This window comes from Ciona robusta, chromosome 10, assembly GCF_009617815.1.
Source record: "Ciona robusta chromosome 10, ASM961781v2".
Classification (NCBI taxonomy): domain Eukaryota; kingdom Metazoa; phylum Chordata; class Ascidiacea; order Phlebobranchia; family Cionidae; genus Ciona; species Ciona robusta.
The window spans coordinates 1747186-1774331 of NC_143244.1; the positions used below are offsets into that span (position 1 = coordinate 1747186).

General features: G+C 35.1%; 3 protein-coding genes across 3 annotated transcripts; all 3 read left to right on the plus strand.

Annotated features, from left to right (window-relative positions):
- Positions 1-1616: 1616 nt before the first annotated feature.
- Positions 1617-8977, plus strand: LOC149729419 (adenosine receptor A1-like). Its single transcript, XM_089886450.1, has 8 exons — positions 1617-3559; positions 4320-4462; positions 5329-5536; positions 6180-6354; positions 6586-6714; positions 6999-7128; positions 7375-7764; positions 8079-8977. The coding sequence occupies exons 2-8, from the start codon at positions 4403-4405 to the stop codon at positions 8730-8732; spliced, it is 1746 nt and encodes a 581-aa protein (XP_089742576.1). The 5' UTR covers positions 1617-3559; positions 4320-4402; the 3' UTR covers positions 8733-8977.
- A 153-nt stretch (positions 8978-9130) lies between these two features.
- On the plus strand, positions 9131-14391 carry LOC149729420 (adenosine receptor A2b-like). Its single transcript, XM_089886457.1, has 7 exons — positions 9131-10759; positions 11228-11441; positions 11694-11868; positions 12249-12362; positions 12744-12873; positions 13045-13245; positions 13707-14391. The coding sequence occupies exons 1-7, from the start codon at positions 10682-10684 to the stop codon at positions 14193-14195; spliced, it is 1401 nt and encodes a 466-aa protein (XP_089742583.1). The 5' UTR covers positions 9131-10681; the 3' UTR covers positions 14196-14391.
- A 305-nt stretch (positions 14392-14696) lies between these two features.
- On the plus strand, positions 14697-26698 carry LOC149729421 (uncharacterized). Its single transcript, XM_089886447.1, has 14 exons — positions 14697-14923; positions 15572-15730; positions 16361-16458; positions 16545-16590; positions 16846-16946; positions 17668-17787; positions 19941-20091; positions 20487-20632; positions 21490-21621; positions 22117-22258; positions 23260-23426; positions 24403-24548; positions 24933-25212; positions 25523-26698. The coding sequence occupies exons 1-14, from the start codon at positions 14806-14808 to the stop codon at positions 26186-26188; spliced, it is 2472 nt and encodes an 823-aa protein (XP_089742573.1). The 5' UTR covers positions 14697-14805; the 3' UTR covers positions 26189-26698.
- The last annotated feature ends 448 nt before the right edge of the window (positions 26699-27146 follow it).

Sequence of the window (27146 nt, forward strand, 5' to 3'; positions counted from 1 at the left end):
ATTTTTGACTTATAGTAGGTTGGGGTAAGATGGTCCATGTTTTCTTTTTCTTTTACCGTTCTATTTGGTAGTATGGACAGTAATAGAATAATATAACCGTATCCTTATAATACTTTAAAATAGCGTTGTTAATTGTTGCACACGATTATGAAATATGAGATAGTATGTGCTAACGGTAGCTACTTTACCATATATGGTACTTAAATATAGCGTTTATTTACATTTTAAGGAGAACATCGCGAAGCAAATTCAAGTAAAAGAAACTTAGAATAAAAGGCAAATAAAGTAACAACATAATTTTTTTTTTATAAAATAAAACATGCAGGATTTCCAGCCGACAATTAACTACGACCCAAAATTTGAGGAGTACTCGTTTAGACAGCAAGATATTCGCCGTGTCAAAAAGTCAATATCACCTATTTTTAAACCCCCAAATCTCAAAAAAAAACAAATAAAAATCCTAAATTTATTCATTGAAATAAAAGCATAAGCAGCACGCTCGCAGAGATAATGTGTTAATTTTTATCTAGAATAAACCACAAATGGAACGCTCGTTTCCGCTAATCGATGTTTGGGGGCGATTCTCTTTTCGTATATGACATCATAATTTAACAATGGCGAGATTCCCAAGACGTTTTCACAGATTTTATGAGTAGAACCTTCTGGAAAACGTCGAAAAGCGACACTAAATGATTCATTAAATTATTTGTTGGTGACTAAGGGTCGCCTGCTTATTATCGCCCTTATGTTAAAGTTAGTTCTCATATAGCGACCGGTTTAAATCTGTTCCTTATTAATTTGATAAAGTATAAAAAAAAAACTTAAGTGGCAAACAAAATACAAATAATTGTATTGGCAAAATATCTCTCTTTAGTACAGAAATATAGTTGCACTCGTTTTTGGATTACTGCATATTTAATATCGCTTGGTGTATTACTTGTATGAATCGTGAATTTAAAAAGTTAAAAAGTTAAAAAGTTTACAAAACCTATTGAATAAGAGGCCTGATCGTTACAACCATTTAATTAAGTTTACCTTTACTTATAACATAGCTTGTCACGATGGTTTAAAAACCCGTAACCATCCCGACTCCGACTGTAATATTCTCACTCTGCATAACTACATGCGGTTACTCCGCGTTCCTTTGATCAATAAAGAAGTGAATAACAAGTTTAATGTTACATGTGCTGAATCTTTCAGATTCAACCGCTTTAACTTATAGGTATTTGTATGTTGTGTTTGTGTTCAAAATTGAAAACCACCAACTGTACCGCTTGTTTAATATTAATGCCCAATCAAGCGTTCTAATTCTATTGAACGTCCTTCTACCAATGTATATAATAGGTTGTGGTTACACCAGTAATACAAAGGAAGTGCTGGTTTAAGAGGTTCGATTTTAAACCACAAACGCATAAAGGTTGTTTACTGCTTTATATATATAGGGGTATTTAACTTCTAATGTTAAACAGAATGCTCAGTAAATAGGAACAGTAAAGACGGTTATGGTGTATAGAAAATATTTTTTTATTATTTATAAATCTTGTTAAAATAAATTACAACTACATTGAAGATTGAAATAGAAGTTGACTTAAAAATTGTTGCTTAATGCGTTAAGCTGTACAGTTTTTTACCCTGTTCTGTTGTTTTTCCGCTGTTGTTTTGCCGTTGTTTTGCATTCACAATACATCTGTTATTGTACTCGAAAGACTTAGAACTCTTGTGATGCCACGTATATACATAGTTTGTGCGTCAGGTGTTTCTAATCCGCATAATAACAGAGAGACAGTTTTCAACAGAGCTGAGCAAAGTTCTCGCTACAGTGGATGGAAATTAATGAAGAAACTTCATGCCATCTCGGTCAAGTGCTTCCTACGTAAACTGCTGTTTATAAATAGAATACACTGTGAGAGTTGTGGCTGTTTATGCAGTTCGGTTTCGTATGAATAGGTTGACAATTTATACTCGGTGTTGATTTTTTTTATACTCAGTATATTTTGTAAATTTTGTAAAAAGATATTTAGCAGTTTGGGGTAAGACGAACACCATTAAAGGACATAAAGTCTTTTTTTAATTATCGTCTGCTATTTTGCTAATTGTGTTTTAACAATTAACAATGCTCTTTTAAAGTAGTGGAGATATGCGGTTATTTAATTCTGTAAATACTATTTCCTATGATACCGCATGATATAAAGGAGAATGTAAAACATTGGCCATCTAGCCCCAACCTACTATTCTAGACGTTAAAAGCTTAAGTGAGTTTAATGAAAGCTTCGCTAAGATGTTAGTTTAGTGAAACTTGTATTTAAATAGTCAATGTAAAGAGTATGTACTGTTCTGCTCTGTTACCAAATAAGGGGTGACTATTATAGGTCATGTTGCTGGTCGTCGTATGGGATACGGTTGTGTATTATGACTATCGTGGCTTATATAGTGCGCTTCTACATAGGACAGTAATATAAACTATTTAATTGCATTTGTTTAGTTATAACATTTCATCTATTGTATTATATGCTATTTTTTCTAATTTTCTGTCGTAAGCTTATCCGTTGCATGTTTATCATAAGGCGCTTCCGTAGCATGGATAAAATTAACCACGAAACTGTAATAAGTTTTGTTTTTAAAAGTTTAATGACACGAGGCGTTTCTAATACTTAACCCCTGAGCGCATAATGATACTGTAACCTTACCGCATATTAGATTAAAATTGGATCAGATCAAAGCACGCAATGGGCCGAGCGCACTTTCGATATATAAGTGCAGCAACTCGACACCAATGTTGAGCACTTAGACCTCGGTGGACATATAGATGTTTTGAAACGAAGACGTGGTGTGTGGAACATGACAGCGATTGCAATACTGTGTCTTATGTAACTCGATTTTAGCTGCAAATGAGAACTTATGAGCGGAAATTAGACTTGGAATTTAAAGTCACTCTAATCGATTTAGTGGGTCTATATAGATAGATGGGGTAATGGGCAAACTCTGGTCTAAATCCCAGGTCCCATGGCGTGTTAGAATAGTTTATACAGATATACGTGAACATGATTTTTGTGTATAGTTGCGTGTGTTCAAAAACTGTTCTTTTTCTGCTAGTTTCCCCTCTCTTTGTTGATTATTAATTTTATCCTTGCTATAATGTATTCAAAGAGAAAAATAATGTTTAACATTATCATGTTGTACATGCCTGTTGCTTGGTACACTAAGTATTATACGTGTTGCTTGTTTAAAGCGCTTGATTTATACCACGGGAAGTCCATGTTATGTATATCCGGAGTAGTAAATATTAGCTTTATAGGCACCTGTCGAGTCTTGCGTCGTATACGAGTCGTTAATGACCGTAATGAGTTAAGTTCGTTTATTTACCAGAAGCGAGGCTGCGGTTACGTGTTGTTATAGATAAGAGGTCGCCATGGTTTAGATGTCGCACTCTGTGTCTGTGGAGATGTGTAACGACGGTACAGCGTGAAGGCATCAAAAATATAAGGCAAGAAGAGAAAGTTTTGTTTGGCTTGAACTAATTAGTCTAGCAAGGTCATTTTAAAAGGTCAATTAAAAACAGGTTAAGATTATTTATTTTTTAATCTACTGCTCTATTAAGCGTTTTTGCATAAAATTGTTCAAAAACAAGTTTTCATCTGCATGTAATTTATTATGATAGAATCTCAGTCACTAAAAGATTCATTCTTTGTTTTAATATCATTCTGTCAAAGCTAAATTACATATACGTCAGTATTTAAACGAGAAATGATTTCATTGATTTTTCTGCCTTATTTAGGTAGAAATTGCAATTAAACAAAGAACACGGTTAACTAACTGATTAGCTTAAAATTAATGTATTGATTATGGGCTTAGTTAAGTCAATGGTATGCTTGTATTTAACCGCAGTACAACAGTAGCTTCAGAATGTGCGTTATACGCAATAGTGTACATATGTAGTAAAGGCAGGGTGTTTGTATTAAATGAAGTTTAAACACACATCATCAAATGTTTTCTGTTTGTTTTAATACGTTAAATGTGTACAGTATAAGTGTCACTTTGTACCCTGAATAAACATTAACAACTAATGTACGTTGCTGCAAATCATTTACTCAGAGAGTGTATAACATTTACATGGTATGTACAGGAATAAGCGATGCGTTAAAATTATATTAAGTTTTAGATGTAGCGACGGCGCTTCTTTCGACTAATAATTGATGTAAATATGTTTTTAACCGTAAGCATGTTTTAATGACTCTCTTTTCCTCGCTATATTTCTTTTTCTTTCGAAAGAGACGACTAAAAGTTTTTGTAATTGGTTACCATGTTGTTTTGCATTTCAGCTGTTTTTGAGAAATAAACTATGCCCTGAAAGAATTTGGATTTAGCCCAACCACAGAACAACCTCATATTAAAAAGCAAAGCCATGAACAACGTCACTGCTCTGACGTCAGGAGCTCTCTCGAAAACCGCGTTCGATTTTGAAGTAAGTATTGTGACAACATAACTGAATATATGTATGTGGGGTAAGGTAGATACCGTTGGCACATAATATCACATGTCCTACAATATTGTTTGTAACAGTAAACTCCTGCTGAATGTAAAGGTGAAAGAGAATGAAAAGTTGAACCATCTTACCCTTTACCTTGTTGAAACTATATTTCAACATTTTAAAAGCTTAAGGTTGGTTTGTTTAGCCAACCCGGACATTGCTCTTATGTTTATGAACACAGTATATTTTACCCACGGTATTAACGAGCGGCCAGTGTCGAGAGTCACGTCTCACATAACATAACTAACATGTTGACAGCAGTGATTAACCGGCACTCAAAGTCCAGACCTCTCTAGTGCTAACAAGCCAATCCATCAAAATAGATTATTAAATGAAAAATCACGTATTTATCATTGGGTGGTAGGCAACGACAGTCGCTATAACACGGATGTTCTGTTCCATACAACTCATGCCAACTAAGGGATTTAATACTTTGTGGGTGATTATTTAACGACCATAATCGTCGTTTCGCTAAACAGGATAAACCGCAGGATAAACAGCTTTTAAAGAATGTTGATCGACTTTTATCATGTTTCTCACAAAAGTTAAAAAGTCAACTTAACAAAGTTGTTTCGTGACTCGTATATATACTGACGTTTAATTAGTCAAAAAATGACCACTATATCAGCGCTAGATTCACAAGATACACCAGCACTCTTAAACTGTATTGTAGAATATAGTTATATACTTAATATAGCTCTAGAAATGTTCATTGTTTATCGCTAAATATTAAGAAAAAAAAAAAACAGATTGATAACATGAACCATCTTACTCCAACCTAACAAAGACACTTTTTGCAGGTGTCCCACGAAGGCGAGCTTATAGCTTACATCGTAGCTGAAGTTCTAATCGCAGTATTTGCATTATTCAGCAACCTATTCGTTCTAATCGCAATCATCAAGTTCAAAAACCTCCAAACCTCAACATATTGGCTTCTTGCTAGTCTCTCTGTCGCAGATATTTCGGTAGCGGTTTTAGGGATTCCCAGCGCCATAGTTCTTCGAATAGGTAAGTATTAATTATAATTGCTTACATAAGCGTTTGTGTTACGGTGCGCCAAACTTTTGTTACGCCGGCCTATTTAATAAATAATCTTTTATTTTGTTTAAGTTGAGATTAAACTAAAAATATTTACAGAATTATATAACCGACGCTAAAAGAACGTTGTTAAATATTAAAAGCACGATTGGAAAATATAGAAACTTATGTGCAAATTCTATCCATCTTAACACGTAGTACTAAAACTATACAATATATATTATCTTTTTCTATGTGGGTATAAGGACATGCAGTGTGGTACGTCATAAAACCTAAGATTTAGGCCGGTATTGGCCCTTTCCTTTGACACTCGAACTTCTACAACCCATTAGTAGCCCATTAGAGCCACTGGGTTGAAGCAATTTCCTTGTCTTTTGCCCCAGAGCTTGCCCATAAAAGACAACACTTATTAATTTTAATCCATTTATATATCCTCCCTCTTATATCTTATTTTTCACTGTTAAGCTTCATTAACCTTGATGAAGACGACCTGTATAAGACGTCATTATACGTAACTAAATACCAGCAGAAATACTGTGTTAAAAAACAACCGCAATATGCCCGACAGAACTACCACACAAATTTATATGAAAGTCTCCACCTTCTTATACAGGTCTAGTTATTTCTGATGATGTCACCATTACGTCATCAACTATCGACAAAGCAGCAGTAGACCGTGCAACTTGTCTCGTCGTTGTATCTTTCGTTATCTTCCTAACTCAGGTTTCAATATGGAGTCTTCTACTAATCGCCGTTGACCGTTTCGTTGCAATTCATTATCACTTAAGGTAAAAGTGTTCTATTTTCTGATTCTGTTTATATTTTAATTGTTAACAACTTTAATTACTCTTTTGATGATCAGTTAAAAATGATGAATGAATGTGGTGAGCAACCAACAGTCGTCATACCAAGGGTGTTGCTTCATACACCTCGTGTCCGCTTACGATTTTTTTACGAACAATATAAACTTTATCAAAATCGCCACCTCTTTTCACATGCTAATGTAAATTATGACGTAGGTACCGTGCAATTGTGACGTCATTTCGTGTAAAAGCAGGGATTGTGGGGGCTTGGTTAGGAGGTGCTTTTATTGGGTTTGTTCCTCAAATTGGATGGACAACGCCCTACAACAACGAGGATGTTCATGGGTATGTTTAATTTGTTGTTTTCTGATTGCCTCAAACTAATACTCAGTAAATACAAAGTTTTAGATGGTTTTGTTTTAATATGTTCCTTCTGCTACCAGGCATAAAATAATATAAATACTTGGGTCTGCTCTAAAATAAAAAAAGTTAATTTTCGTATGCCGTTTTGCAAGATCGTAATTTCACATCACGGTTTAGTTTTAGAATAAATTTAGAGTTTATACAAAAGGCACAAATCGTAACATAGCAGTTTTTGTAACTTTTCGTAATTTTTGTATTTCTTTAAGTTCGTCCGAAGTTGAACGATGCGCATTCGAACAAGTGACAAGTATGGAATACATGGTCTACTTTAACTTCTTCGGTTGTGTTTTGCTCCCACTTGCCGCCATGTTTGTTCTCTACTTCATGATTTTTCGGGTAAGTTTAAAAATTGAAAAAACTAATAAAAGTTATGTGGAGATGTAAAGATACGGTTATAGAAATTTGTAAATATTGTTTGTTTTATACCAAATGGGACAATAAATGAGGATGAAAACAAGCTCCATCCTACCCCAACCCACTTTGACCCAACCTATACTAGTTGCTATAAGCTATTAAAAAAACGAGACTGACGCCGCACAACTACGATTATGGCGAAAAACATGACGTTTTATTTCCACACAGTCAGCAAAGCAGCAGTTGCGTAAGATCTATGCAGACGTGGCTTTTCATCGGCGCCGTAAACTCTCAAAAATCTCCGTCAATTCGATCCGAGATCTTCTCCACGCAAACCTGGGTATCTATTCTCCTCCGAAACCAATATCCAGGTCTGTTGAGCTGAAGAGGATGCATTTAAAATCTCGGAGCCTGGACATTTCGTCATCTAGGAGAGAAGGGTTGGAGATTCCTGACATCATTCGGCCGGAAATCCAGGATCAAAAGCCGGCAGAAGAATCGTCCAACAACGAGAATAATTTGAATAACAAAGATAGTGATTTTAAAGTTAGTTTGGAACCTTCGCTTCCCCATATTGACAGCAGAACAAGCATAAGAAGAAGCTTGTCTTCTCCCATTGTAAGTTCATTTTTCATTTGTTGCAATCGTTATTTATCTTACAAAACCGAGCCATGCTGACAATGTGATTATAGCATTACATACATATACGTATGATCTTAACCCGTAAGCTGGCACAAGGTGTGTAGAACAGAACACCCGTGTTATAAAAACTGTCGTTGCCCACCATACGAAGATAAATAAGTTTCATTTATACATATTTCCATCATATACCATAATAATCTATAAAAGATATATATTTCGACCAAAACGGAATCACCCCCTCTTATTGAAATTTAATCCATTCTTGGAAAATAATAATATTTTTATTGTAGATTTTTGTTCCTGTACTTTCACAAGTAGATGGCGCCGCAGAGGCCAACGATGACGTATGCTCTAGCCAGCCCACACCTAAGCCTGTACCGAAGCGATGTAGACTTAATTTCCGAATTTTTCGAAAAAAGAGAGCAGACACCTACTCCGGAAATACGTCACCCGTGACGTATGAGTCACATGACTGTACTACACCAATTATAAGCGACGGACCGATGGTCTTTGAGCTCGGCAGATTGGACTCCGACGCGTCGTCTTGCGGCACAATAGATCGACACATGACGGACAGCGAGGGCGACATAACGCGCAGAATCAAACTGCGCCGCAGGTCCAAACTTATACAAAAAGAATTCCGTGCAGCGAGAAGCTTATTCACTGTTATCGGCGTATTTGCTTTATGTTGGCTACCTCTGCACATACTCAACTGCATTACATTGTTTTGCCCCGAGTGCCGAAGACCAAATTGGTTAATTGACTTGGCTATTCTTCTATCCCACGCTAACTCCTTGGTAAACCCAATTATTTACGCTTTCCGACTTCGTGAAATGAAGGTAGCATTCCAGAAGCTGCTGCGTTCGTTCTCAAACCGCGCCAAGTCGGCATTCTGTTGCGAGAGGACACGAAAGAGAATGCAATATGACGTCACAAGTTCTTGACGAGCCGTGTCATCACCAGAGTGTGACCGGGTCACAACGTCATAGGGTCGTGACGTCACAGGGCCATGACGTCCTTTAGACGCCCCCTTTTTTCGTTTAGACGCCCCCTTTTATATTCCACTAACTATATATTGTGTATTACAAAAGAATCGAAACTTTATTGCATTAAACGCCACTTATTTGCACAGTTACCTTCAAGAATACGGTTTTATTTGTTTAATAATAAAAATGCTTCCATTTCTACAGTTCAGAGTTATGTAAAGCACTCCCGTGTTAAAAAATGCGGCGCGCTGGATGCGTTGAATTTTTGTAGCCAGTTTCTAGGTAAGCAGTGTTGCGGTTTGGAAACGTGCTGGTCTGACTTACTGGAATATTTCATCTTTATTTCCCTTGTTATGATTGCTATCCATTGAATGCTGAAGCGCCCCGCTTTGTTACTGTCTGTGTCGGCTAACTACGGATAGTAGGAGACATCTTATATCTCATTGGTGCCCTTGACTGGATATAGACGTAAGTCGCCACAGTAAGCGAGTTAGCGTGTGCTGTGACAAACGTGCGAACTAGTTTAAAACAGTTCCGCCATCGCGCCAGCTTATCACTATATTTGTTTACCTTTAATTATGATTAGGGACGATTCATAAAAGTTTGGAGGAATGTAGCCTACCGTAATAACGAGGACACGTCGTTATTTTATAAAATCGCCTGTGCTTTTCTCGCATTTTCCGTGAGCTTAATGATTTCCCGAGCAATTATGAAAACGTGCCGGAGTCGAGGCGTTTATTTAAATTAAACTGGTTATATCCACGCTCAGGGTAATTTAGAATGGAATTTAGTAGCACCAGTGAAGTAGCTCTCAAACAGTTATTTTATGATGAACCTAGATCCTGTTTACAGGTTTGCTTGATAGTGGATTGAATTAGTTTGTAATGAGATTTATGTTGTGTTCAATATTTGGATACTTTATCTAAAATGATTAATTGTGTTTTTAGATTAATTGTAGAAACAGGACTTACGAAACATTTCTGCTCTAGTGATTGACAGGTACGGCAGTTTTTGGCTGTTAGATTGGAAATATGTTATTGTCGGTTACCTGAAAAAATTATCTAATACTAATTAAAGCTTTAGCTTTTATAGAACAGTGGCATTAAATTCAAATTTTGTTTACGTGGCAATAGTGGAGTTAAAGCGAAGGATTTTATTGTCGTATTTATATCCTTATTCAAGTACCCTTGGCTCTAATTACTCTTGTATACATTCCACTTTTGTGCTTAAGCTGGCAATTCCATGGCATGGTTGAGGGGAGATAGGACGTATTTTCATTCTATTTTCTCGTCCCATTTGGTAGTAAACAATGATAATTTAAATAAATATAAAATCGCATCCTCACGATTCCCATGGAACCACCAAGACCGTTGTTAGTTGTTTAAAACACGATTAGGATATTAGGATATTATGTGCTTAGTGTGTCCTGTCTTCCTCCAAACTACGATGTATTAGATATGAAAAAGTGTTACAGGGCAAAGCAGACAAATACAGTAACATTGTTTCAAGTACAAAGTAACCAACATTGTTTTTACTAAAGTTGGCCTAGTTAGACTGAAAACTCCGTCGTGTGTCTTTATTAAGATGCTATGATCACAATATGTTCAGTTTAAAGAAAAAGTGTTTCAACGTAGTGAAATAAAGTACATTGTGAGCCTAAAGTAGGCGGGGCACTATAAAGATGCCTGATTGGCAGGTTAGGGTCTACGCTTCACGGTGCTTATAAGCTACGAAACGTTTTGCCCTTTTGTGTCTGTAATTCTAGAATGATAACGCATATAAGTTTTACACCCCTATATACTCACAATAGGGTTTCGTCGAGCCAAAGATCTAACATACCATTAGCTCAATCTTACTTTAAAACTGAAGACTTCTGCGTTAAATAGCAACATTACAACTACAAAGAAATGGACGAAATGTTAAACGAAACTCTAAATTTAACTTCAAATTCTTCAATCATAAACAACATCTCGACATCCGGTGACGTAAGTGCTTTATTTAGATGTATAGTTTTGTGGGGTAAGATGGTTTGTGGGTTACCGTCAGCTTACAATGTTCAATTTCCTTATCTTGTTTATAACAAATAACCACGCTCGTTAAGAGTCCTGAGGATATACGGTTAAAATTCTTGTATTCTGTGTTTACTACAAATAACGAAAAGAGGATAAAAGCATGGCCCATCTTACCCAATTGTATACTCTGTACTTTATTTACCAATATTTTGTTTGTTTTTGTAAGCTTAATTAAGTAGCTACACCGTGCCATCTGAAAATGCTTTGTATTGTATGTGATATGAGTATATAGGCTACTGCTAAAACAATAATATTTAAACACGGTTGATAGTAGAGTTTACTCAACGTGAGTTCATAGCACCCATGCACTATACTAGGCTATATGTAGAATTTAATCTCACTGTATTTTAGATGTGCTGTTATAATCTTTCTAACTTCCAGGTGTTTGATGATTCAGAAGTCTTGGCTTACATAGCAGCTGAAATCATTATCGCAGTCTTTGCTTTGTTCAGCAACTTATTCGTTTTCATTGCGATAATAAGGTTCAAAAACCTACAAACACCAACATTTTGCCTGTTAGCAAGCCTTTCTGTTGCAGATATATCAGTCGCACTGCTGGCAATTCCAAGCGCTATTGTTCTAAGGATTGGTCTCGGTAAAGATACGTTTTCAGGGTGTTTCTGTTTAACCTAATTGAAATATTTTTACGCTTTTTGAAGCAAGTTTATTTTTTGCTTTAATCTCACAGTAGTTTTGCACTAAGTGTTTGATTAAATAAGGAACAAAATAAAAGTATGTGTTTATAAAATTAAAATTTTAGAACCAACAATGTACTTGTTCTACGCAATGTAACCCGGTTCCGATGCCTAAACAAGGTTTGGCATAAATTTCAAACGTTTGTTTCCAGGTCTGCAAATAAGCGGGCAAACGACAGACACTGATCACCCAGTACACCAAGGTACGGTATGTTTTCCACTGTGTCTTGCCATGGTGGCATTCCAGCTCTTCGCAACACAGGTGTCCATTTGGGGACTCTTGCTGATTGCTATTGACCGTTTCGTGGCTATACACTTTCATTTAAGGTAAGCTATGAGTGTGGTAAATAAAAGTTGAACTTCCGTAAAATTTAAGGTTACACCTACACGCTAACTGGTAAGCACAAGGTGTGTGTAACAAAACATTGATTAAATTATTTGAGTTGTGTGTCCTTTGTTTTAATGGTGTAAAATTATGCTGTAAAAGATTTGAAATTGTTTGTTTATAACTGAGGTGTTGTTTTGGATCCTTTACCGATTCTCTAAAAACAAAGTTTAATTTTATTACATCTAACATGCGCACAAGGCCTGTAAAAGTCTATTTTCTGCCTTGCTTGAACGATAAAACCAACAATAACCCGCGTTAATGTTGTAAACCTTAGAGGAGTAAATCAAGAAAATAGGAGTCACAACAAATGTTTCCGCAGATATCGAGCTTACATAACACTGTATCGTGTAAAAGTTGGCATCGTTGTTTCATGGCTTGGTGGAAGCGTTATTGCGCTTGGTTGGGAGTCGGCGGTAGGAGCCAGCGCAGAAAAGTAATATATTTTAGAACCATAAACTTTTTATTTTGTTTTTAAATATAATGCCATCTGTTTCAAGTTACTACACTGCTGTAAGCATAAATTTATTTGTTTTTTTGAACACACGGCAATAAAACATTTTATTACAATATTGATACAAAAAAACATACGTGCATTCTGATACGCCACACACACACATGGTGTAGTCATAACAGCTTATGTTAGTGTCAAATTAAACACAAGTGTTTTATGATACCCAGACACACGCGGTGTGTTCATATTTATGCAGTTTATGCTCACTGTCGAGATGGAGTATAGTCCTACACCTCATGTTCACAGTTGAGTTAATATCATGTATATATGTTCACAAACTTAAGCTCGATGTATTTTGCCCAGTTTACATGCTGTAAAACGATGCGCCTTCGAACAAGTCGTCTCCATGGAGTATATGGTCTACTTCAACTTTGTTGGTTGTGTTTTGATCCCGTTTATCGCCATGTTTGCTCTCTACCTCATGATTTTTCGGGTAAATGCAGACATGCTTAATGTGACCAAAGCCTGCTATAGAGATAGTGTAGCAGGTTGGGGTAAGCATCATTTATTAAACCTTATAAAATTTTATGGTGTGGCACATCCTGGGACCTGCTGGGATCTAACTATATTTCAAACTATAGTATATATCCACTATTTTCTACAGTCAGCTAAGAAGCAACTGCAGAAAATCTATTCTGACGTTGCTTTTCACCCACGCCGACGTGGGGCTTCAGTATTATCTTATCGCACCCGAACCATATCCAACACTGTTGAATCTTCACCGACTGATGAGGTCTTGGAAGAAACTAGCCTTGCTCTAACCGCAGCCCGAGAAGCTATGAAGTTGAGTGGGAATAAGAACCCAGTAAGTCGTAAAACAAGCGCATATTTATACTATACTTCTGTGGGGTAAGTTGGGACACCTTTAGCACTTAATATCCGAATATCTTGATCGTGTTTCAAACAAATAATAACGGTCTATGAGAGTCGTGTAGATACGATTTTATAGTTGTTTGAAAGTTCTTTGTTTACTACTTAATGGGACGAGAAAATAGAATGAAAAGATATCCCATCTTCCCCATCCTATTATATGTGTATTAATTGTGCCCGCAAGTATATCAAATAAGATTTCATATTCCTATTTCGGGTAACTACCATAGGCCGTTATTATTTGTTTAAAACACAATCAGGATATTTGAATATTATGTGCTAAAAATGTCCGACCTTACCCCACAGTACTATACAGTGAGTGGGGTGAGACAGAACATGGTTTCATTCTATTTTCTCGTCCCATTTTACGTTAACAAATACTTTTATGTTTCAAAGAACACGTTGAAAAGGTCTTCATCAGTAACGGAGGTGTCCGAACAGTTTTACGCCATTGAGACCACTTCGAATGCCAGTGTAGTAAAGAAGATACAGAACCCTCGTGAATTATTTGTGTCTGGGAGCTCAAGAAGGTCCAGCAATCTCTTAAGTTCCTGTGACGACTTTGACAGCGTTGCTGCTGATGTATCAGCCCGCAGGCTCCGTCGAAAATCAAAGTTGCTTTGGAAAGAGTTTACCGCAGCTCGAAGTTTATTTACAGTGATCGGACTTTTCGCTTTGTGTTGGCTACCAGTTCATATTATTAATTGCATTACTCTGTATTGTCCGGACTGCCGTCGACCAGACTGGCTTATGGACTTGGCGGTCCTTCTTTCCCATGCCAACTCTATGGTAAACCCTGTAGTGTATGCGTTCCGCTTGCGAGAAATGAAAGGAGCTTTACGCAAACTGTTGGTCAAGTATATGAAAACTGTAACCTGCAAGTAATGCGGGTGTGGTATAACTTCTTAGTCAGACTTCTTAGTCAATCAGACTTCTTAGTCAATCAGACTTCTTAGTCAATTCGCCCATGGTACATATTTCCCTGCCTTCAAGTTCTTGTACAGTGTCAAGTAAAACAAAAGTGATTTCGTACGTGAAATATTTTATACTTCTCCAATAAAATTATTTTAAACTACGAAAACTTGTTCAGTTTAAATACTTCCCGATTTTATTAATGCTTGGAATCAACTTGATTTTGTCATATATAGATACCTAAACATATGTTTAGGTCAAAGTTAGTTTAGGTATCTATGATTTTGTTGCGTAGTGTCATGCTTGAGCGCTTGGTGTGTACGAAGACAGATGACAAACGCAAACTTGTGACTCTCTTTATTGACGTAAATACGAACAAGGTTTAAGTACGACTAGTACAAGAACAACATATTTTGCTCTGTGTACACTAGATTACTTTGAAATTGCGTATGTATGTATTTATTTTAGTGGTTACATTAACAAACTTGTACGTTTAGGTATTCAAATATTTAGGGTACCGTTACGTTGTTTAGTTATTTAATTTCAAGGGAGGTGGTAACTGTATGCAGATGTGTAAGCCATAATGGCCGAATCTGAAGCATTTAATGGAGACCAGAACGATGCATCTATAAAGGCAATGTCACTAAATTCACCTGAAGTTCCAATAAATAAAGGAGACAACATAAGTGAAAACGATTCAGGTATTTTGTGAATGTAAAGACATTTTTGTGAACAAGTAGTCAAACGCTTGAACTGTAATTTTCAGTTTTCGTTTCATTCCCTTTTTAGATTTGTAAAATGAAATATTTTATAGATAAGGCACTTTATAGTGAATAAATAAATAAAAGTAAGAAATGGTATGTTTTGTATATTTGTCAGATTTTAAACTAAAATGTTCAGTTTTGATTTGGCGCTGTATAATTAGGTTTGTTTAGAGTATGGCTATTGTAAATGAGTTCGCTTAAAGGAAAGAACAATCTTTTACGAAATGGTTAAAAAACCTCTGCCACTGTGTTATTCCTATCGTACTCTATTATTTGTGTCTTAAAACCAAAGTCTGCTGATCCAGTAACTTAGTGTCAATGATATAACCCTTAAAATTTAGTATTTTATCCGTAGTATAAGTGTAACATCTTATTCATGCACCAAGCTTGTTACTGTATGTCTAACATATCATTTTGTTGTCTACATATGCGCATATATGTTTTCTTTTTGTTTTTTTACACACTGGCATACGGTTTGTTATAGATCGCAACATTAAATTTTAAATAAACATTTTCAGTTTTATTTGTTACAGTCTTATAAGGTTACTCTGTTTTACACAAACTAATGTTACGTTTTTCCCTCAGATGGAGTGCCAAAATTGAGAGTTCCTTTTCGTTCTGTGAACAGCATACTGAATCTTTCAAGGGAAGAGAAAAATAAAAACGAATCGCGGAGAGTTTCTTTCCCAGATGATGACAAGATTATTAGTGGGTATGGTGAACCAAGAAACCCATGGGCCCAAGGTAAGTGTAAACTGTAAATAATTAATGTGGTTACCAAATCAACAACTGCCTGTCTCTATCCTATTCCCAATACATATTGAAACATTTTAAAATATATTGCTCTAAATTTCTATTTAATAAACAAATTTTGCACATACTTTTAAATTTATTTATTAAAATTAAATGTGGCCATACCCATATTCTATACAACATGTCTCTCTTTCCAATCTGTATTATTTACCATTTAGCAATTTGTATACTATTAGCATATTTAAAGATTGGCTTATTATAAGCATATTCAACAATTTTGCAAATAATATATTATAGCTTTAAAATGCATCTGCAACTGGTATTCATGGATTATTTATAAATCTACGGTCATACCTAGTACTTACCAATAAATAATAAATTGTTTAGAAATGCTCTAAAAAATAGCATATTGGCATATTTGTTTTGCACCAAATCCTGCATCATTATTTGATTATTTGTTAGTGTTACACTCATACATACTACACATTGTACCCAGATAGCAAGAATATTTACATAGGTTATCATACAAATCCCATAGCATGCTAGATATTACAGGGCATACCCATGTTTGTGCCTATGTATGTATTTCACCATATGTTAAAACTTTACATTTCTGCCCAGCTAAAACAACATCAACAGAGGATCTCATCCAAGCATACACTCAAGCATGCCAACAATGGGGTGTAAAACCAATCACAAAGCTATTAATGCAGTTGCAAGTAAGTGTCCTGGTTAATAAGTTTGTTTTAATCTAATTAGTTTGTTGCTTGTGTAAATATTTCTAATGTTTCCAACCTTTTAACAGGAAATTACAGATTTCTCAATCAGAGCTCATTCTCTAACATTAAAAGGTAAAACATGCGTTTATTTCTTTTCTTATGTGGTATTTAGTTGGCCTATTCACAAAATGTGGGTTAACATATTAATATAGTCTGACATTCGGCAAGACATTATCTGGGTTTTAGTTTTTTTAACAGGAAGAGGAATTATGCCAAGTAAGAGTTTAATAAATATGTGCTTTAAAACTTTACTCCTATAGTTCTGTTTAGGTCTACTGTCCATGAGTGTCTAATCACCTGATCTTGACAACAGTTTGTTTCTTGCAGGTGAAAAACTTGATTCGAAAGTTGTTGAAACATTGGAGTCGGTGTTTAAAAGAGTTCAGTTTGTTATCATGGATTTGGAAGCCACTAATCTTGATGATGATGTAAGAAAGTCTATTTCTGTTGTAAATAAATTCGATTTGCTTTGACTACTTACGAATTACCAGGCACTAAATGAGTTCAGGTTGTCTATATTAACGCTATAAATACGCCTTTGATGGTTATTTGATTGTAAGCAATAAGTAAATCTGTAGCACGTCATTACTGCAATGACCCTGTCTGTAGGGTAACGGTATTCATTGCTTTCATGTTTTAACAGAAATCTAAGGTTTTCCCCAAATCTGGGGTGTGTCTTTAATATTATAAAATTGCTTTATTGAAATATAGTTACACTTTACACTCATAGTCAAACATCGGTAACCAAATTCATTAATGTTGCACAATTTATCAATTACGGTCTACAACAGCAATTTCCTCATAACTCCACCATATGCCACCAAAGTGTCACTCATTTACATAGAGTTTGTGATTCCATTTGAATTTAATTTGAATCATTAAGATGCTCAAGGCTCAATCGAACATTACAATTGCATTTTCGATTTAGGTTCTAAAAAATTAAAAGCAAAATTGGCTGTGGGTAGGGGTTAGCATTGTAACAGTAAAACTGAAAATAAATTTCATGAAAGTTTACACTCCACACTACAGTAATGATTTTTCTTTGACATAACATAGACTCTAATAATAATTCCCTGACCTTTATCATACATTTCAAAGTAAACTTCTTTGGTGGACATTATAACATGATCAATGTATAAATTTCCACAGTCTGCCGCATCGTTGTTTGACATGATCGAATATTATGAATCTGCTGTCAATGTTCTTATTGGGTTCAACAGGAACCTTGGTACAAATGGATGGCAGGCAGCAGCTCATATGATGAGAAAGGTTGGTTTATATGTGTTGTTGTATGTGACTTAGGAACCAAACCTGGAATGGCAGGGTAGGCAGTGTTAATGCAGTGCAAAAATTCACGATAGCTTGTAATTGGTATTTGATTTACAAAATGACATCTTTGATAAGTGAAATCTGAAGAGATTTGCTTTAAGAACCTAACATGCCTACCCTGAAATTTTATACACTGCATTAATCAGCAATCAGCATGCCTAACTATTTCTGCCTTCTTGCATTTAAAAAAGTTAGATACCTGTGGTTGCTGGCATTTATTTTCTATTGCATGGCAGTGCCATTGCTACAGGTGTTTAGTAGTTGGCACGGTCTTTTTCATTTCTGTGGCATTTATGTGATGCAGATTTTAAAGTTAATTTGCAGTATTGCAATTTTTTTTCAAGCTTTATTGAAACATTTAATTTTGGAATTCTTTTTTAATTTACATCATAGCTGCCAAATTTTATATGGATCTGCTTTGCAGTATAATGTGTTATAAATAGCCATGTCATGTTTATCAATTAGTTTCTCTTTTTTTCTTATTAATTTGAAACAAACACAGTAAAAATAAATTTTATTATTTAGGTTTATAATAAAGTTTTAAGAATATTTATACATTTATATTTTTATAGTCTGACAGTAAATTTGACAACACAAGTTTTGCTTGTGCATTGAAAGCTTTGGTTTGTTTTGTTTATCAAAGTTAAAACCATGCATGTGTAAAGTGCTTCACCTCATTCACAGGAAATGCGTAATAGCTTAAGTTTACCTTTTCTGTTTGTGTTATCTTAGGTTTCACTACTTCTAATTAAGAATACAGAATGTAGATTTGTTTTATATTTGAATCTAGGTTTAGTATTTTAGAATCGAAAGCAAAAGATATCTCTCCTCCCTCCATATAACTTAATTGTTAAATAATATTTGTGCTTTATTTCTTTATATAAACAAGTTCCGACTTGCATTTGTAACAACTTAAAATCAAAATGTAAAGAAAATCAAAATTTGCTGTTAGAATCTAAATATATATATATAATTTATAAACATTCTCAAATTCTGTATGAATTAACACTTTTTAGTAAAGTCAGTACATAGAATGATTTTAATATCGAATTTTTAAACAATGGTTCTCATTATCTCCCAGTTAAAGAATAAAGAAACATTTTGTTCATGAGCCATGACTATGAGCTTATATAAATATTTACTTTGAAATAACATGTTTGAACAGTTTACTGTAATTGTATACAATAACAAAAGAGAAGACATTTAAGAATGTTTTGCAGGTTAGATACAAAATTAGTTTCAGTAATATAATAAATATATACAATTTAGATTTAACAATATAGCCTGTAGTCTATAATATAGAATAATAGACTGTTTAGGGAATTTCAAAGAATTCAGTGTAATTGTGGTCATGTCTTCATGGGTTCATGGGTCATATTATTTTCTCCTAATCTACTTTCCTCTGTTTACCTGGTATGACACAGTGTGTTCCTGTTTACCATCATACACAGTGTTTATAGTGGCCTTACTTGACCACTGATACCATGGGTTTAACCTAATGTTAGTCATATGTTGTTGTTGCACCAATTCAACCAGAGTCAATTACCTCATACACCTGTGATGGTAATTACTTAGTTTGAAGTTATGCAATATTATGTGTCACGGACAAAATATGTGTGTAGGAGACTAGGAGTATATCATGTGTTTATGACTGTATGTGTCATGCCACTTATGTTTCCTGTGTATTATACACTTGTATTTAAACTTGCTCACTACTATTTTAAAAGTTTGTTTAAAGTTGTTTTACAAACTAAAAACTAATTGGCATCAAAACATACTTAATAAGCATATTAAAAAAATCTCATAAAATTTTATTTATATATATAGAATATTTTTCATACTCACCTATTCAAAGAGATGCCTAAAACTTGTATAAGCCTTTAAGTTATGTGCTTTCTTGGTTTGTATGTTTTGTACATAATGTCATATTAATACATATATGTCTTGTTATAATTATTAATAAACATTTTCCGAAATATTAATTTAAAGTAAAGTTTATAGCATATAATAAAAATATGTCAATTTCTTTGTATGTTTTTTACTATTTTTTTTGCATAATATCATGTATTTTATATATGTCAATATTTTTTCAGATGTCATGTTTGCGATTATTCGACGCACACAGCGTTCCGCTCACTGATCAGGCCGTACCTTTCGTGGGACGTGCGCTACGTCTTAGCAATACTTTGGTGACTTTGCATCTGGAGAATGCTTCACTTAGCGGAAGGCCCATGTTGCTCATATGTGAGTTTCTGTGTTTACAAACAATTCTGTTTTGTTGTATTATGTGTTGTGATTTTTATCTGGTTCAATTTATTTATATGGTTTGGTTTATAATCTTGTCATTGCCGCAGTGCCCAAGAGGTGGGGTGTTTGCATAATAACTGAATAACCCAGGTTTGATGCTCTATCTCTATATGTATATTATTAGACGTCCTTAGGCAAGATACTTAACAGACATCAATTCAATCCACTGCTCTTAATGAGGTTTAGAACCCTGAGTGTTTGGGTAATGAGCCAACCCTAACCTAAACTTCAGGTCCTATGACTTGCCCTGCTGTAGGACCTCACGCACGTAGAATAGAATATCTTTGCAATACCTCATGCATTTTTAAACCAACACAACATATTCTCCACAGTCGCTGCTTTAAGAATGAATGTAACTCTGAGGGAATTATTCCTTGCTGATAATCGACTGCTTTCCACCGATGCTTTACAAATCGCAAACCTTCTTAAATTTAACTTCGTTCTTCAACTGCTTGACATTCGAAACAACTTGATACAGGTAAGGAGTGTTTTGTCTGTTGAGTCACTAACACAATATACTGTATTCTATTTTATGTGGGTGAAGTCCTACAAGAGTGTAGGTTGCCAAGGGACATAAGATTTAAGCCTTGTTTGAGATTTGGACCAGAGTGGGCCCATTGCCACAATACCCAGGATGCTACAATTCATTAGTGGGTAAAAGCAGAATATCAATACTAGTCTCAGTACACATGATATACACTGACAGTGACACTGTTATATGTATTTATACTTATGCAGCTTAGTGACAAAATTCCTTTACAAACAGCTTTTTAAACAGTTTGTTAAATAACTGTTCTTGGTACCTTTGTTTGTTAATGCTATGTCTATTCTACCACAAGATTTTGCACCTATGGTACCAATGGTAAAAAAGTAATTATAACTTGGTTTATCACTGTCATGTTAGATTGCTAATCCCATGTTTGAAATTGTCCGAGCAAACAATTGATTTATTCATCATGATAAATTACATCTCAATTATTGGATGCCAAACTCATTTCATAGGTTTTATGAATTGAACGAGGTGCTGAATCTGTTGAGACAGAAATCAATATTATGACTTATTTGCAGTTGAATATATTAAGTGACATCTTTAACCCGAGTGCTGATGCATCTTGTGCTGTTTTACCATTTATTTATATTTATTGAATATTTTAGACATGTATTTTGTCAGATAGATAAATATAAAAAATGTATATATTTATATATATATATATACATACAATTACAGATCCTATATAATTTGCCTGCTTTTGCAAAATTACGCAGAACTATATTTATTTTTCTAAATTCCCTAATATTTTACATATTCATATTCTCCCTTACCCTCTCCTACAGGATGTTGGGTTAAGCCACTTATGTTCGGGCATCATGACCCAACCACAGAATGGAGCATGTGGATTGCAAACCTTGGTTTTGTGGAATAACCAGATATCACATCAGAGCATGTCAAAACTAGCAACAGCTTTGGTAAAAACAAATCCATTTTTACACAGAAGTTATTTTTTTCTTAACTATTCTGTATGTTAGAAAGACAAATAATTTATTTAGTATTTTTGAATTTTGAATTATTTAACCAATATTTATGTTCATATCATATAGCTAAATAGCTTATTTATAAAATGTCATGATTGCTAATACTTTATGTTCATTAACCACAAATATTTTAAATGACTCGATGTGTGGTTTATTTCTTTTTGATTTTTTTTTTTGATTTTTTAACACATTTTGATTTTTTTTTTAATTTTTTAACACATTTTCATTTTTTAAAAACAGGAGAAGCTACGTCACTGTCATATTTGTTTAATAAATTTTCAGTCTTAGCACCCACATACATGTGAAGTCAATTGGATTATATAATTTACACTCTTGACATTTAAGTCAGAAATCCCCACTTTTTTGAACTATTGAACCGATACATTCCTACTGTTTAATTAACCCATAATTACATCACAATTGATACAGAGGTATACCAACAACCTGTCAACATTAAACTTGGGTCAGAATGTCCTTGGTGATGATGGAGCTGCAAAACTCAAGGATGGTTTGCTACAAAACCACTCACTACTAAGGCTGGGAATGGTGGGAACTAAAGTAACATGCGAAGGTATAAACTTTAAGCATATTATATAACAAAGCCCTTGTCACTTACCTTTGGGAAGCGACAGGCTTCAACATCTAGTTGGGTCTATGAGGTAACAACATCCTGGGTTACCTGTGTACCTGAAAGTGGGAAGTCTGTAAAATATTAAACATCACTTTGCCATCGAAAGGAAACTAAAGTAAAGTTTATTTTGCCCAACCAACTTTTTTGGTTATTTTATGTTTAATCCATCCGTGTTAAAAACAATGTTTTATTATAAGTAATCACCCTAATGGGCCAACTCTTGCATAAATTCCACTATCGCAGGCCTCCCTTTTGTCACAGGACATTACCAAAATATAATGGAACATTAATATTCAAAATTTAGACAGCATATGTTTTATATGAAGTCTTTATAAATCATTATCACATTTATTGACGTAAGGTTTCACTATATACTACTCATTCATCTTGGTCAAATATTTTGTATGATATTATTTCCATTCACCAAATGCTGCTCAATAAATAGCAGGGACCAACTAATGGTGTAACAAATATCCAGAGAGTTATATACCATGCCTCCAATAATATATATCTCATGTCTCATGATACAGCATCAGTTTTTATTTAAATATTATGTAGTTTGCATTAATTTTCTATACTACATATTTAGTAGCACTCGGTGTCGGTGTATTATATCGTAATGCAATGAGAAATGTGCAAGTGCAACAATACGAATGTTAAATCACCAGATTCAAGAATGCTTCACAGATAAATGAATGAATGTAACTTAATTTTCTTTGTGTGAATGGCAGTCGTTATAACATGTGTGTTATGTTTCATACACCTCTTGCCCGCTTATGAGTTACCACTTATGTAACTTGGTGTCGTGTGTGAATATTTTTGTCGAAATTTATCATTTTCTAACCTATATAAGCGATAACAGGGAGCACTGAGTTGAAGCAATTGCCATTAAATGTCTTAGGTGATTATTTTTTTGTATTTTTATCCCTTTTACTTTAAAGGTGCCATTGCCCTTGCTGAATTTCTTGCTGAGTCACCCCGCATCATACGACTCGACTTACGCAACAACAACATTAAAGTTGGAGGGTTGATGGCGTTGAGTCTCGCGTTTAAAATCAACTTTTCGCTTCTAAGGCTTGACATTGACAAACCTAATGCTAAAGACACCGTAAGATCACTATAATAATATATGTATATTTCCATATAGAACATAGGTAAATAGCTAAATAGTGCAAAACGAAAGAAATTATTAAGATTTATGATTTTCGTTATGACACATATTTCAATCTATATGGGTAAGGTCCTGAAACGAAACACGCCAAAAAACCTTTGATTTGGAGCTGATGTACAGCTCAATGCCACGGGGTTTAGAGTTTATATACATAAAGCTATTTTTTTATTTTATTAATATGATATTTATTTTTGCCACTAAATTCAAGTGTGTTTTTTCCTGTTTGAGCGTTTGGTTTTATGTATGTATACCACTACCAGTATACCACTCCATTTGTTCCGGTAAACTACAGACTCAATATAACGTCTGTACATAATGACTCTCATATAAGAGGTTCAGTAGGTGACTCAGTAAGTACACACCACCCCATATGATATATAGACATCAATGTAGTCATCCTATCTTTGTTTATCATTCAACCACTATCACCACGCCTGTTATGTAAATGTTGGGCATAATGCTAATACTAACAACACCATAATCAACCTATTGTGATCTAACACTTGGACATTATTCATGGCTATCTAGAATCTAGATAATACTTGGATATTATTTTAAGTGTGATTTGAATTGTACTTTGTATGTTTTGGTGTTTAATGCTTAAAGTAACTTTTGATGGAAATAGGGTATTAGGTAAACCATTTAAGGATCTTCACTTATGCTGCTAAAACTATGTTATTTTTGTGTCAGGTAAACTTTAGCTGTTGCATTATTTAATTTATTTGATTCATTTATTTCTAAATTAAACCAATTAAATAATGATAAAATCTTTAAAAAGTAATCACTTTTAAAGTTCAATGTCAGGAGATATATAAAATCGAACCTGTGTTATAGGGTCTATCATGCCCTGCCAGGATAAAACGAGTTAAATGCATCCATTCAATTCTTACACAAACATCATATTCTATCACAGTTAAAGGAGTTGGCAGAGAAACAAGAATGTTTGATATCTGATATTTCTCATTATGCTGCAAGGAACAAGGAGTCAGCTCTTAGAAGAGTTTATCTCATCCAGCAGGAGAGGATGAGAACTGAGGAAGAAAAAACATCCGGACTCAGGTGAGGTTCAATGGTGTTAGAGATGAAAAAGATCCTCCCAGCCTAATTCCGGGAAATCGGGTCACAATTCTTTACACACATTCAAAATCCGCTCTTTTGGCATTTTTTGGACGTTTCTCTGGCTACATTTCGATGTCTTATACAGTGCCAAGTATTAGTTAATAAACGCAACCTGTTTCACCTGTATAAGAAGTTGAAAAGCGTACGCAAATAGATCAGAAAACAGCTATTAAAATATATTATTCATATATCTTTAAAAGATTCTCAATAAGCGTTAACCCACTAATTAACTTGAAAGTCAAAACTCCCCACAAATTGAAATACTTTTGTTCCAACACCAATCAGTGTGAATAGTTGGTGACCTTTAGTAACCTTTCCCACCAGATACATGGACATGACCAACTCTGGGGTTCAAATCTCATCAACTCCTATCCATCTTTCACACAACAGCAACAACAACACGCTACAACAACAACAACAACAACAACAACATTCAACAAACACGGAAGGAGACCAACCTCAAAAACAAATAACCAACAACCCCCAACAGAACATGTTGAATAATGTTGTTCCGCAACAACAACAACAACTGCTTCAAGATGTTGATGACAGCCCAATAAATTCCCCAGAGTTGCTTCCTTCTAACAGTGTATCATACCACCAGGTAATATTACAGTATGATTAACTCTAATTTATTGATGTTGGGCACTGTGGTGCAGTAGTTAGGCCCATTGCCGCTAGCCCAGAGGTTTGGGTTTATCACTTGTCACTGATACCAATGTGGGCGTGTGTGGTAAGACACTTAACACAAATGCTTCATTCCATTGGTCTTTAATGTGTTTAAATTGCCAAACAAACATTTAAAAAAATCAAAAAAATCTTAAAACAAAAAATAGTCACTTCCAAAGTTACATATATTGAAACTTTGAGAATAAGTAGTTTACATTCTTTCTTTAATGATTTCTATACCCCAGGTCGCCCCTGTAATGTTCAGCAGCAGTGAGATGGAGAAAAGAGCTCTAGCACAGAACTCCAAACCATCCAATGACGTCACCCATGATGTCACACATGACGTCATAGATGACGTTTTTACTCCCGGCCCCAAATCCAACACTACTTCCGAAACGGTCGTTAATGACGTCACGGTGGACTTAAAAGCAGAAACCAAGTCTTTAAAAAACACTGATACACCGGACCAATCAGAATTAAGATCCACCGCCACGCCTACACTAGGCGACCAATCAGAGGACAGCATAGACACCGATATTCGGAAATTGGTTTCGGAAATTCTTAGTGTTGTGACAGAAGAATTGGATGAAAAAGACATCCATACGGTTCAACAGTCAAGTGAAAAAGATTCTTTTTGTTATGAGGTGGACAATGACGCCATTAAACGTAGTGGTGTCATTGAAAGTGGTGACCTCGTTAAAAGTAGTGACATCATTGAAGATTGTGACTTCACAGAGACGAAAGAACTTGAACTCGAAAATGAAAATAATCACAAAGTATTAAACATCGCCTGTGATGAGGGTTTACCCGATGACGTAATCAGTGACGTCACAAAAGAAAATGACGTCACGCAAGAAGACAATCCCAGCATCACAGTAAGTCATTATGATCTAAGTTTGTTTCCACGATGAACATACAATCTTCAATATTGTACAAGAGGTCATAGAATGAAATCTCCTCCAGGCTACCTCACTTCCAACTCAGTAGAAAGCTGCAGTTATAATTCAAAGCACAATCTGCATACGATGGCACTTAAGTACAACATTAGCTGCCACACCTTTACCCTGACAATTAATTTCTCGATTCTGTTTTTCTTCTCATCCTTGTTTATAGTAAGGGACATTTCCAATCTTATCAGTTATTTTGTAACGCCATGATCTACACGTGATTTAAACACGTCTATTTTTCCCATCTTCGTACTTCTCTATTAATTTAAAGCAGTACTACTATGTTTGTGATAGCCTACTGTGTATAAATGGCACCCAGAAAATTCGAGCGGCTCTCGTTTCTCACATGTCGCGTAGAAAGAAAGCAACACGACAGGTGCTTCTTGATCGTCGTGGAATAATTGTTGTTTATTCTAGATTTGGTGCAATTGTTTTCCGCAGTATATTTTGTCGTAATAAACGAACACAATCCCAGTCCTTCTGGACACGACGATGGCTGCCAATCAACAGTCAGATACATACACGGAGTATTGCGTCGCCTCTGGCAATAATTCTCATGATATGCCACATTGAAAGCAGAATCTTTTGGAAGACAGAGCAACAGGCCAAACTAAAGTATAGGACCATTGCGGAGCCTACCACACTGTAGGACCTCATCCGTACAGAATGGAACACAGCTTCAGAACAGGAACACGGCTTTGTCCGGCGCCGTGGCGTAGTGGTTAGCGCACCTTCCTGTAACCATTAGGTAATGCGTTCAAGGCTCGTCGCTGCTACCATTGTGGGCGTATGTGTCCTTGGGCAAGACACTTAACGACAATTGCTTCAACCCAGTGGCACTAATAGGTTGTCCAAATTATCAGCCATACATAAAAAAAAAATAATCACCCACAAAGTAACATACATGGCAACTCGTAAGCTG